Source organism: Alnus glutinosa, chromosome 1, assembly GCF_958979055.1.
Source record: "Alnus glutinosa chromosome 1, dhAlnGlut1.1, whole genome shotgun sequence".
Taxonomy (NCBI): domain Eukaryota; kingdom Viridiplantae; phylum Streptophyta; class Magnoliopsida; order Fagales; family Betulaceae; genus Alnus; species Alnus glutinosa.
Genome location: NC_084886.1, coordinates 44,102,224 through 44,113,926, shown reverse-complemented (window position 1 = coordinate 44,113,926; position 11,703 = coordinate 44,102,224). Strand labels below are relative to the sequence as shown.

Here is an 11,703-nt window from a genome sequence, read left to right as displayed (position 1 = left end):
AAATATGTGTTGCTAGATTTTTAGTTGCTCTAATTGTATTTTATTATTTTAGAGAATATTAGGATTACTTGAAATAAAGAGGAGCCGGTCCTTTGCTTTATAAGCGGCAAAATTGTCAAATGTTTCCTAGGATTTGGGGACGGTGAAGACTAAAGCAATACAAGTATAAAAGAAATAAGAAAAAAAAAAAAAAAAAATCGGTCAATCTAGTTACATGGATTTGTAATAAGCTTTTTAGTTTCTATAGTATAAAAACATTATTAGAGTTCCACGTGGATGCAGTATGCAAAAATAATAAACCCATGCATTAACCTTTCATGTAATTTTTTGATAGAAATCGTCAAATACTACGTCAGGACCAATTAGATTATAATACGTGTTCACCTATAAGATATGTTTGTTATTTGACGGATCGTGTCAAAAAATTAAACGGAAGTTGGATATAGGGACCTATTTGTTATTTTTGCATATTACATGGAGATTTCAAAATATTTTTATACAGCAAGTAGCTTATTGCAAAGAGATGTGCTATATATTTTCATTCTGTGATTTTACTTTGAAAATCATCATTAGATTTGCGTGGCTCGTTCAAGAGACTCCTTATTTTACATTTTTTTTAAAAAATAAAAAATGAAAGAAAATACACGTGTATTGTCAGTATTGCAACTTAGGAAAATTGAGAAATGATATCTTACGTATATTTCTTCTCCACCTCATTTTCTGTGACCTTTTATTTATTTTTTTAATAACCAACTTTTAATGGCGTAGATTTTTTTTTTTTTTTTTTATTTTTTTTATTAAAAAAAAATGCCCCGTAAAATAAGATAGTAAAGATGTATAAAAGATGTGGGTGAATAATTTCTCCGGAAAATTACGGAGGGAAGGGAAAAGCGTGTGCTGACCGTGGCATTGACGAACAACGGTAAAAACCCGAAGGCGACAAAAGGATACAAAGATTCTCCTTTTGAGTCCTTCACTTTCAGTCCGAAAAGATATTTTCGACTTTGGTCACCACAAGTTGCGGTCTTTCGTCCACTAGTTGCTCTGCTCAGAAACTCAAAAGAAGAACCGGCAACACGTAGACGCTAGAGAGAGAGAGAGAGAGAGAGAGATGGACATGTATGTGACAGAGGGTTTGGGCAAATTCTCAGTATTCGGAGAGAAACCTTTAGCTGTATCAGTGGCCTCGACCAACTTTCTCAGAAACCCAGTTCTAATTAGACCACCCACTTCTCATATCCATCATTGTAATACGCATATGATCTCTGGCAGAGTTCCAGTACCGGTGAGGAGGACGTGCCGCTGCAGTATCGACGCCAAGTCCGTTGGAGGCGATGTGTTCTCGGTCACGTCTTCCAGCAAGAGCGACGTTGATTATCTGGGACAGAGCACCAAAGGGGATTTGAATCTTAAGTTGGAGCATCTTGAGGCTTTTGGTAAAACGATATACATATTTTATGTCTTTTTGGTTTTTCTATTCTGTTTTCTTTGTTTTCCTATCATTTCTTTAATGTCTTTTTAGCTGCTCAATTGCAAGGCATTTTAAAATTTCTCTGTCTTCTGCTATTCAATTGGCTTCATTCTCGTTTTTCTAATTTTTGTTGGTGATACGTATAATTTTTTTTAAAAAAATAAGTAAATAAATAAGCACCTAAAAACACATATCATACAGAATACAACTACTCTATTATTCCTTACTACTTTAATCGACCAACTTGCCCTTTGGCCACCATTTGCTCTTGTTGTAACTACCGAGAAAAATTGCTAGCCACATTTGCGCTATTATTCAAAACGACTAGTCAATTTAGAACTTCCCTAAAATTACTTATAAAGCTTAGTTCTACATAAGAAGTAAGTAATGTGAGATTTAACACCCATGAGTATTTTAATAAACAACCCACCTTATGCGGGCTACTCATCTTCTTAATATGGGACCGATGTGTTATAATATCCCTCCCTTAAACTCTTGATGTTCTCGTCAAGGTCACGTTATGCAGTGCTCCAGTATCACATGATATTACTAGGTGGCTCTGATACAATTTGTAACGATCGAGGGAAAGTGATAGGCTCATCTGCGCTATTACCTTAAAAGGATTAGTCAATTTGAAGCTTCTCTTGAATCAATTATAAAGCACAGTTTCAACAAGTAAGTAACGTGGAACTTAGCATCTATGAGTATTTTTATAAACCAGTCACTATATGTGGCCACTCATCAAATTAATATGGGACGGGTGTTACACCTATACATTCCATTTTTTTTTTTTTTATTGTCAAGTTACAGGCGCACCCTTTGAGTCTTGAATGCATATCCTAGCCGTCCACCCCATTGTTGTGGAGGGAGGAATTGCCATTCAAGCTAGAGCTTATTGGCTCTCATAGCACTTTAAACTTGAATCCTTTTTTTTTTCTTAGTGGTTCTGTCATTGGCTCAATGCACTTAGCAATGCCTTGGTTTCTTGTTCTACCTTCATATTTTTCTTGAATGCCATCATGCTACCAAAAGCAAGCATGACTTGTTGTTTCATAATTAATCTTCCTTTTAAACCCTGCCAGTCATATGAGCTGGTGAGGATATCTAAATCATTTGTACAACTTTTACTAACCATGTCCTTTTTGGTCTTCCCATGTAGGACTTGATGGTCAGGAAACCTTAGAAGGTCCCATTGAGGAAGTAGCCAGGGCAGAGGCTCATGAAGCTGAGGGTTTGCTTACAGACTTGGGTATCCCGGTGCAGTGAACCAATTCCTTAACTATGTTTGGTTCCTATAATTGTATAAATATTTTGTTTTTGTTCGGCTAAGTAAAGGGGGTGTTTTCTCCTTTCTGGAGATCTTTATTAACTAGTGACCTTGATTAATGGGATTTGAATATTAATAAGGTAGTTGCTGCTAGTCTTCTATGTGATTTTTCATATCTAATCGTAATCATCTTAAAACTCTTGCTCAACTGTAATTATAAATTTGACATTACATCTTCATTAAGAATATCAAATCTGAAGCTGTATTTAGGTACGTGATGATGCTCTAAAGCTAAAAATTTATCTCTTCAATCTCTGCTTTATTAACTCTATACATATTCCTGACTTTGCTGTTGACATTCACTTTTTTTTTTTCACTTTCATCTCACATTTTTCTATTTATAATTCCTTGCTTTTCTATTTTGATACTACCCCTCGTACTTTTCAGGATATGAGATTGTGCTTGTTTTCATTTTTCCTACATGAATTGGGCAAATGCACTGAACTTTGAACTTTTGAAGTTGCTGGTGTCTACTAAATACTTGTTTCTTTTCCCCTTCGTTCTCCTCTTGTTCAGTTGAAACACTATCGAAAACTGAAATATTTTAATTTTTTATTGTTTAATTAATTGGATTTTCTATTACTTCCCCCTGCTCTTTTGCCAATTTCATGACTTTCCTTGTTAACATGCAGAGCCCTTATTCGTCAAGACTCTCACCTCGTGGTATATTCTGCACTCGTACGTTGAATCTCCGATCCATCAGTGCCATTGGATATGACATGGACTATACCTTGATGCACTATAATGTGATGGTAATATTAATATATACAGACCAACACACACACATACTAACGAGTAACGATCAAGCAAATTCGTTTTCATTGAATCCCCAAGTGTGTTGTAGTTATTTTTATTTCAGATCCTGAATTTCACCATAAATGTATGGTAAATGTCTGGGGTAATGGACTGGTGTCATCTTCATGTTTACTTATGCTAAATGACGCATCAGATCACATATAGCTCTCTATTGAGTTTCCTTCTTTCTTTTATTTTTCTCACATTGGTGAGGTCTAATGTTTTTAGCTTAGATGAAGAAGACTGGTGGAGACCTTTATTTCCTCTTTTTTGACTTATGTGCATCAAGATCCCAATTTTTTACATGTAAGACACCAAATAGATGTTAGATGTTGCTAGGAAGTTTATTAGTAGGAATGAAGTTATTCACCTAACTCATATGTATCCAGTAGACTTTTCATGTATACAGTGGTGGCTGTACTTATCAAAAAAAAAAAAAAAATGTATACAGTGGTGGCTGTGTCCCCCTTTGGATGGTTGGAATTGTCTGTCATGGATCTTTTCCCTTGCAGGCTTGGGAAGGACGGGCATATGACTACTGTATGGAGAATTTAAGGAACATGGGTTTTCCTGTTGATGGACTTGCGTTCGACCCAGACTTGGTGATATATTCACTTCTACACAACTTGAAGAGTTTATAGATGATGACGTTTTGTTGTAGTCCTGAGATTTGAATTTTCTGAAATGATGCTAACCACATGCTGTTCAATTGTGCCATTTAGGTTATTAGAGGCCTTGTGATAGACAAAGAGAGAGGTAACTTGGTTAAGGCTGATCGATTTGGTTATATAAAGAGGGCTATGCATGGCACCAAGATGCTATCTACTCGAGTTGTAAGGTATGGTTTGAATCTTATCATTTTGATTAAGCAAATTTTTTTACAGGAAAGCTGACCTACCTATTTTCTGAACTGTGGAGCAAGAGTGAGTCTAATAGTGCACATGCAATTATAAATCCAGTCTATTAATTAGCTAGAACATGTCCTCTACAAAAAATTGATTATGATCCAATCTTTTGGGGAGAAAATATATATACATAAGGCCAATATATTATACCTTGTGTTCTATTTCAGGCTTTCACTCCAGTGTATTGTCTATGTACTACGTGATGCTAATTAGTGAATTTATATCCCTGCACATGGATTATGTTTACTGCTTTCTCTCACGGACTGCCTCATTGTCTAGGACATTCATTGCTTTGGTTTCGTCAACATTTAGTATATTGATGTATCATTTGTATAAAAAAAAAACTGGAGTAATATGTTTTATAATATGCATGGAAGTGAGATGTATGGGAGGGAATTGGTGGATCTGCGGAAGGAAAGTCGATGGGAGTTCATGAATACTTTATTCTCTGTTTCAGAAGCTGTGGCTTATATGCAGGTAGTTTATATTATAGTCTAAGATAATGTTGAACATCTTAGTCATCTTGTATTTATTATTAGGGGAAACTACACTTACCCCCCTCAAACTTACACCCAAATTGCAATGTCCCCCAAACTTTAAAAGTTGCAATTAACCCCTAAACTACCTAGCCCTTTCACTTAGTCCCCCGCCATTAGGATTTTCTGTTAACTTGGACGACAAACGTAACACGTGAACCACACGGGACATAAAATGTCTATTATGCCCCTATCATATGTGTGAAAATATAATCATGCCGTTGGATTTGACCACGGCCTCCCACATTTTAAATGCCCTTGGATAAATCCAGTCTATTAGTCCTTGGCCATGGAGACCCACGGCCTCCCACATTTTTTTTTTTTTTTTTGAATTTTTAATCTGATGCAAGTGTATTGCACATGACCCATTTTCTGTTGGATTTAACAAAAACCCTAACAGATGGGGTTAAGTGAAAGGGCTAAGTAGTTTTTTTTTTGTTGGGGGGGGGACATTGCAACTTTTTAAAATTTGGGGGACATTGCAATTTGAGTGTAAGTTTAAGTTTGTAGGGGGTAAGTGTAGTTTCCCTTGTTATTTCTTTTTAGGCTTGAATTTTACCAGTCCATGTTGACATTATCATTATAATATAAATATTGTTGTTAGAAGGGCTTCTCATTTTGATTATGCTGCTTGTAGAGGTCTCTTACACTTTCATTTACTTTTAGAACTCCATTTAATCTGAGAGAAATAACATTTCCATCCCTTTCTCCCATTTTATTAAAGCTGACTTTAATGAGTTAGTAGGCAGGGGTACCCCCATATTGATGTCGACTGGCCTTTTCTTCTGCCCATATCCATTACAAGTGCATGAGAAAGCCATGAATTCTGGTTTTTGATATCAGTTTGGCATATAAAGTTCTATGAAATTCCTTGAAATTTCATATAGAGAGTTCAGAATTTTAAAATTCAGAAAATGTGGAGATTTCTCAAATTTATGTTGTGATTATATATATAGGTTCCAAATGGACAAGATGGGAGGGAAAAGAGAAACAAGTCGATTGATTCCAGAAACTTTTGTATCAATTAGTTTCCATATGAGTTAGCAATGTTCCAAACAATAGAATTGTTGGACACTTTAGAACAGATTGGTTTAATTTGTTAAGAATGGAGACAAGTTAAAACCAGAATGCAAGTTTTCTCTTAAACAGAAGCACTATATACGAAGGGTTGCTAACTTTCTTTCCATGCCATCTATGATGATCTTGTATCTAGTAACCTTTAGTTTCTATAGCATTGTTTCAGTTGCTTCTTATGTACTGTGCCTCATTTTTTCACAAAGATGTTGAGATTTGACTTGTCATTGTATATTATACTACTTCTTTTTTCCTGTGTAATCAGCAATGTATTGAACTTTATTAAGGTCATGTGATTCCTTTCAGATGGTCGACAGATTGGATGATGGAGCAATAGCTTCAGAACTTGGTCCACTTGATTATAAAGGGCTTTATAAGGCAATATGCTTGGGAAAATTTTATTAGGTAGTGGTATACTGGTATAAGTTATATCTGTTTCTTTTCTTACTCTTGAGATGGTTTCAGGCCGTTGGAAGAGCCCTCTTTGAGGCACATGTAGAAGGTCGACTTAAGGTACATATAACCATGGATATAGATTTCTTGGTGTTCAATATTTTGGTTCATAAGAACCTATTAATTTTGGCATTCATACAGAGTGAGATAATGTCTAAGCCCGAACTGTTTGTTGAGCCTGATCCAGAACTGCCTTTGGCACTTTTGGACCAAAAGGAGGTATTGTATTGTAACTTTTTATCTTTGCATAGCATGTAAAATCATTTTACTCCGTAGTTACTCTGGATTTGCATGTGTCAGGCTGGTAAAAAGCTTTTGCTTATTACCAACTCAGATTATCATTACACAGACAAGATGATGCAGCATTCCTTTAACAGATTTCTTCCCAACGATATGGGTTGGCGAGACCTATTTGATATTGTGAGTAGACCTCTTCTACTTTATGCTGCACTGACTAGTTATTATTCTCTAGGAGACTAGGACCTTTGCTAATTAATGCTCAAACTAAAATAGTATAAGTGCTGGTTGGGACCGTATTTTGAAGTATGGTACAAAAATGTTGTTATTCTCACTATCATTGCTTTCCTAATCATGCCTGAAACATCAGCCTTGTTTTTTTTTTTCCCGGAACATTATCATTCTCACATGATTGGATTATTTTCTCTTTTCATTTTTCTGGAAGAAGAAAAAGATTAATGAAAAATGGAATTCTAACAGAGCATCAATGAACACTACATGTGTTTTTTCCCTCCCCGCTATGTGTAGGTAATAGTCTCAGCAAGGAAGCCAGAATTCTTCCAAATGTCACAACCGTTGTATGAGGTGGTGACAGGGGAAGGCCTTATGAGTCCATGCTTCAAGGCTCGTACAGGTTATTGATATTTTAGTCCTTGTTCTTGTTAAATCATTGCACTGTATGTCTTAGTTCTGAGGCGAAGAAGTTCAAACTTTTACCTTATCATGTTCTTCTGTCTAATTACAATTGCTTTTGTTTCTAAGATGCACAAACCTAGTAATAAATTTTTGTTTGGAGAAGAATGTCCTTTTATACTGATTATAACATAGTCATCAGAGAGAATTTATACACACTGGAGGTTTAAGGAGTGGGCTTCCCAAGCAATAAATAAGATATAAGGAGAAAATATACTATCCCCGTATAACATGCCATATGGTTAGGTTATGGATTTTTTGCTCTGTCACATTTAGTGTGGGCTTTGCTTGCCCAGAAGTGCCTGCCTAAGTGGCATGCAAGCACAACAAGTATGTTAATTGACAGCCTATATATATATAATTATTACTCAGGATGGTTATAATGCAACGAATTACAATCTAAAATTCAAAAGAGCAATGAAATCCACAAAAGAAGCATAATGTATATGGCCCAAAGCATGCAACCAGTCAAAGAATGAACACAAGAAAATGTTTTTAAGCGAGTTCCCATGCAGCTCTACGTTGTCGAAAGTACTGGAAAATTGTCCACATAATGCAAAGAGAAACTGCGTCCAAATCTCACCTTTGGTACTGTATTATTTGGTTGTACACCGTGTGAAAAGCTATATTGGGTGGTAGATGATTTGGGGAATGAATATAAGCATATCATGGTTGTACACCGTGTGAAAAGCTATATTGGGTGGTAGATGATTTGGGGAATGAATATAAGCATATCATGGAGCAAGTGAAATCATTGCTTATTACGCTAGCATAAGCATCAAGCTATCTTGCATTTCAAATAATTAATGTGAAGTAACCACCAGGCCATTTAATGATGTGCCGTGAAGCTAATGATTTATGAATGACCATATTCTTAAATTGATAAAAAAATTGCTCCTCTTTCTGTTCTCAACCAACATTACTAAGACTGCTGAGAAATCTTTAAATACATGCCAAGCTATATGAATGGCTTTTGTGGTTTGTATTTATCATTAAACATTACTAGTCTATACTTTGACTTTATCAATATGATTCGACATTCTCATGAATTCATTCTACCCTTCTTCTACAGGGGGCTTGTATTCAGGAGGAAGTGCTCAAATGGTTGAGAATTCCTTAAATATCCATGGAGATGAGATACTGTATGTTGGTGACCATATTTACACTGATGTGAGTCAATCCAAAGTCCATCTTCGATGGCGAACAGCATTGATTTGTCGAGAATTGGAAGAGGAGGTTAGTGTATCTGACATTTGCTTTGCATGCTATAGGGGAAAGGCAATCATACATGTTTTTGGAATTTCAGATGTCTCTGAAGTTGAATCGCTTGCTGTGATGGGCATAATATATTAGACTTGATAGTAGAAATTAAAATTGAATCTAAAAGAATATTTCCAAGCCCCAAATGATGCTTTATATTGAACCGTGTTGGTTCTAAAGATGAAAACACTTATGCAAGAATCTTGTTGACACCTTTGTCTTTTATACTAACGAGAGTCTTTTTATGGTTAATGAAATATCTGAACTGCAGTATAGTGCTTTGATTCTTAGTCGAGGGCATAGAGCATCACTAGTAGAGCTTATAAATCAAAAGGAGGTAGTAGGGGATCTTTTTAACCAACTTCGGCTTGCTCTGCAAAGGCGTACAAAAGCACGTCCGGCTCAAGTAAGCTTTGTCCTGTTATATGCTCATATTATTTATAATGTTATAGCTTGTCCTGCCTTTGCATTGCTGTCTCGTTTTTGTAATTTTGCGTAATGTTCATCATGTTTCAATGTGGTGTTCTTCATGTACTTGTTCTTGTGATGTTTATCATATTTTCATATTGCCCTTCCTTTTAGCATGCTTTATATTGCTTTGCATTTATATTGTTCGCAAATTTTAAATTAGTTGGTCATCTATTTTTTTTTAAATGAATAGAAATCCAAACCTGATAGGTTTAATGATCTCCAAAATCGTGTGTCTGGCAATGTAGTTCTTGATAATACATATGAAATTTCTCCGTGTACTTGCAGACCCTTGCTGCTACTAACATGAATGATGAAGAACTCACAGAAAGCATGCAAAAGTTACTTATTGTTATGCAAAGACTAGATGAAAAAATTGCTCCAATGCTAGAAGCAGATGGGGAGCTCTTCAACAAAAGGTGAGATGAGCTCGGCAAACTTTTGATTTAGAACCCCTTCTCTCCTTAACCTATCAAATCATCTCTATATTGTTAGCCTCAGACTGCTTTCATTGTATATTTGTGTGAAAATGAGGTTATACTGATTATTCATTGCCTTGGATGATGTTTAAAATATAACTGGGCAGAGCCATTATCAGCTAAGTTAGATCACACCATTAGGTTTTAGTAGGGAAAGCAATTCTTTTTATGCTGCTCGACTCACCTGACTCATGAATCATGATGCTGGTTTTATTCATACTACTAATCTAGTATTAGAATATCTGTCATAGATCTTTGATGAACTTCTAATCTTCTTTCCTCGGTCCTTTTTTTTAAAGTCAATTGGAATCTAAAAACTGCTGCGCAAGATGACCATTTAGTACAGTTAATTTCTGGCCTCCTAAGAATTTCTTCACATGAAAATCTTTTATCTAAATCTGTTGCTTCACCTCACATCTCACATCAAGTCCTTCTAAGACTTGGATAACTTGTTCCTGCTAAGTTGAATTTACTTCTGGCTTGATGCATTTACTTTGTTTACACTGAAAAGAGGGGATATCTTTATTTTTATTTTTTATGTGATACATGATAGTCTGATAGATTTAACTCATTCTGAACATAGAGCTGACATGCTGTACCTGTCATGCATTAGGTGGGGTTTCCTTTCACGTGCAGGTCTGTGGGACAAAAGCCATTTGATGAGACAAATTGAGAAGTATGTTCTCTTTTCTTGACATGCTTCACTCAGATCTTAATTGTATAGAATTCTGGTCATGGCTGTAACTGAAGTTGAAGTGTAATTCTAAATATTCTCCTTGTAATGCAGGTATGCTGATATATATACTTCTAGGGTCTCAAATTTCTTACATTACACACCCTTCATGTATTTCCAGTCACAAGAACAGGTATTTGGAGTATCCTGGCTTTCTCAATGTTTTCTGAATTGGTTTGGCAGATAAGACTGACTTTCTCTTTCTGCAGACGCTTGCTCATGATTCATATTCATACTACTGTTCGCAGCTCAATGGGACAGCCACTGACAATTAACGCAAATTTTGTGTTGTAGACTATCCATGACACTATGACAAGTGATGGTCATATAAATTATCATTTGTTGACTCAAACAGTGTTCTTTCTATACAAGCCCTGATGGTGACAGGGTATAAAGAAACAGTTAGAGCATGATCATGATTAATCCTAACTAACATTCTATTTCAACGTCTTTCGTGCATTGCACATGCCAAAACATTGCAAGAATGAAGAGCCAGCATGTTGGGAAAACTCATCCTTTCATTGGTTTGATCGCAGCAAGATTGCTTCATTCAGTTTTTTTTTTTTAAAAAACAAATTTACCAAAATAAGCTGTGCAAATATATCTAAGTAATGCTGTTTAGTAAATTGCTATATAATTAGGATGACATGATAGGAAAATTTAAGTCTCTTTTTTTTTTTACCAATTTCAAATGCTAATTCAAATGTTAATTTTTACTGTCAAATTATTTCAATTGTTTCAATTCTATGATAGTCGATTAAATAGTATTATTCAATCTATTGAATCTCTATTCACGTATCTAAGTGTTTTAATTAATTATTTTTATCCATTTAATGCAATTTTTTCTACATTTTAAAATTTTAATTTTTTTTAAATCACACTCTAAGAAAGTAACAATTTTTAAAATTAATGCTCCGTTTGTTTCGACCGAAACTGTTCTTGAAAATATTTTCCGGCGTATGGCTTGTACGAAAAAAATCACTAATAGTGTAAAATAGAATCCGGCAACCACCATCGGAACCCGGTGGTGTCCGGCTGCTATCGCCGAATTTCGGCAAACCAGATTCTGGCTGTACTGGTCAGATTCCAGCGACGTCGCCAGATTTTGGCATGATTTGCTTGAATTTGGCTTCCCGGATTCCAACGTCAGTTGCCAGATTCCAGGGCTGGAGTCCGGCTAGTGTTGTTGGATTCCAACAATCAGATACTAAAATTCGGGGATGTTTAACAGTAGAGTTGGGTTACCAACAAATTCCAATGACCGGCTGTGGC

At 35.6% G+C, this 11,703-nt stretch overlaps 1 protein-coding gene across 1 annotated transcript; it reads left to right on the top strand.

Moving 5' to 3' along the window:
- The first annotated feature begins 975 nt into the window (after positions 1-975).
- LOC133851439 (uncharacterized) lies at positions 976-10,877 on the top strand. Its single transcript, XM_062287876.1, has 17 exons — positions 976-1,436; positions 2,631-2,728; positions 3,431-3,550; positions 4,106-4,195; positions 4,316-4,431; positions 4,876-4,975; positions 6,415-6,486; positions 6,574-6,621; positions 6,703-6,780; positions 6,862-6,981; positions 7,327-7,432; positions 8,564-8,727; positions 9,023-9,157; positions 9,508-9,638; positions 10,312-10,374; positions 10,486-10,564; positions 10,641-10,877. Exons 1-17 carry the CDS (start codon positions 1,112-1,114, stop codon positions 10,704-10,706), a joined length of 1,911 nt encoding a protein of 636 aa, XP_062143860.1. The 5' UTR covers positions 976-1,111; the 3' UTR covers positions 10,707-10,877.
- Positions 10,878-11,703: the final 826 nt, after the last annotated feature.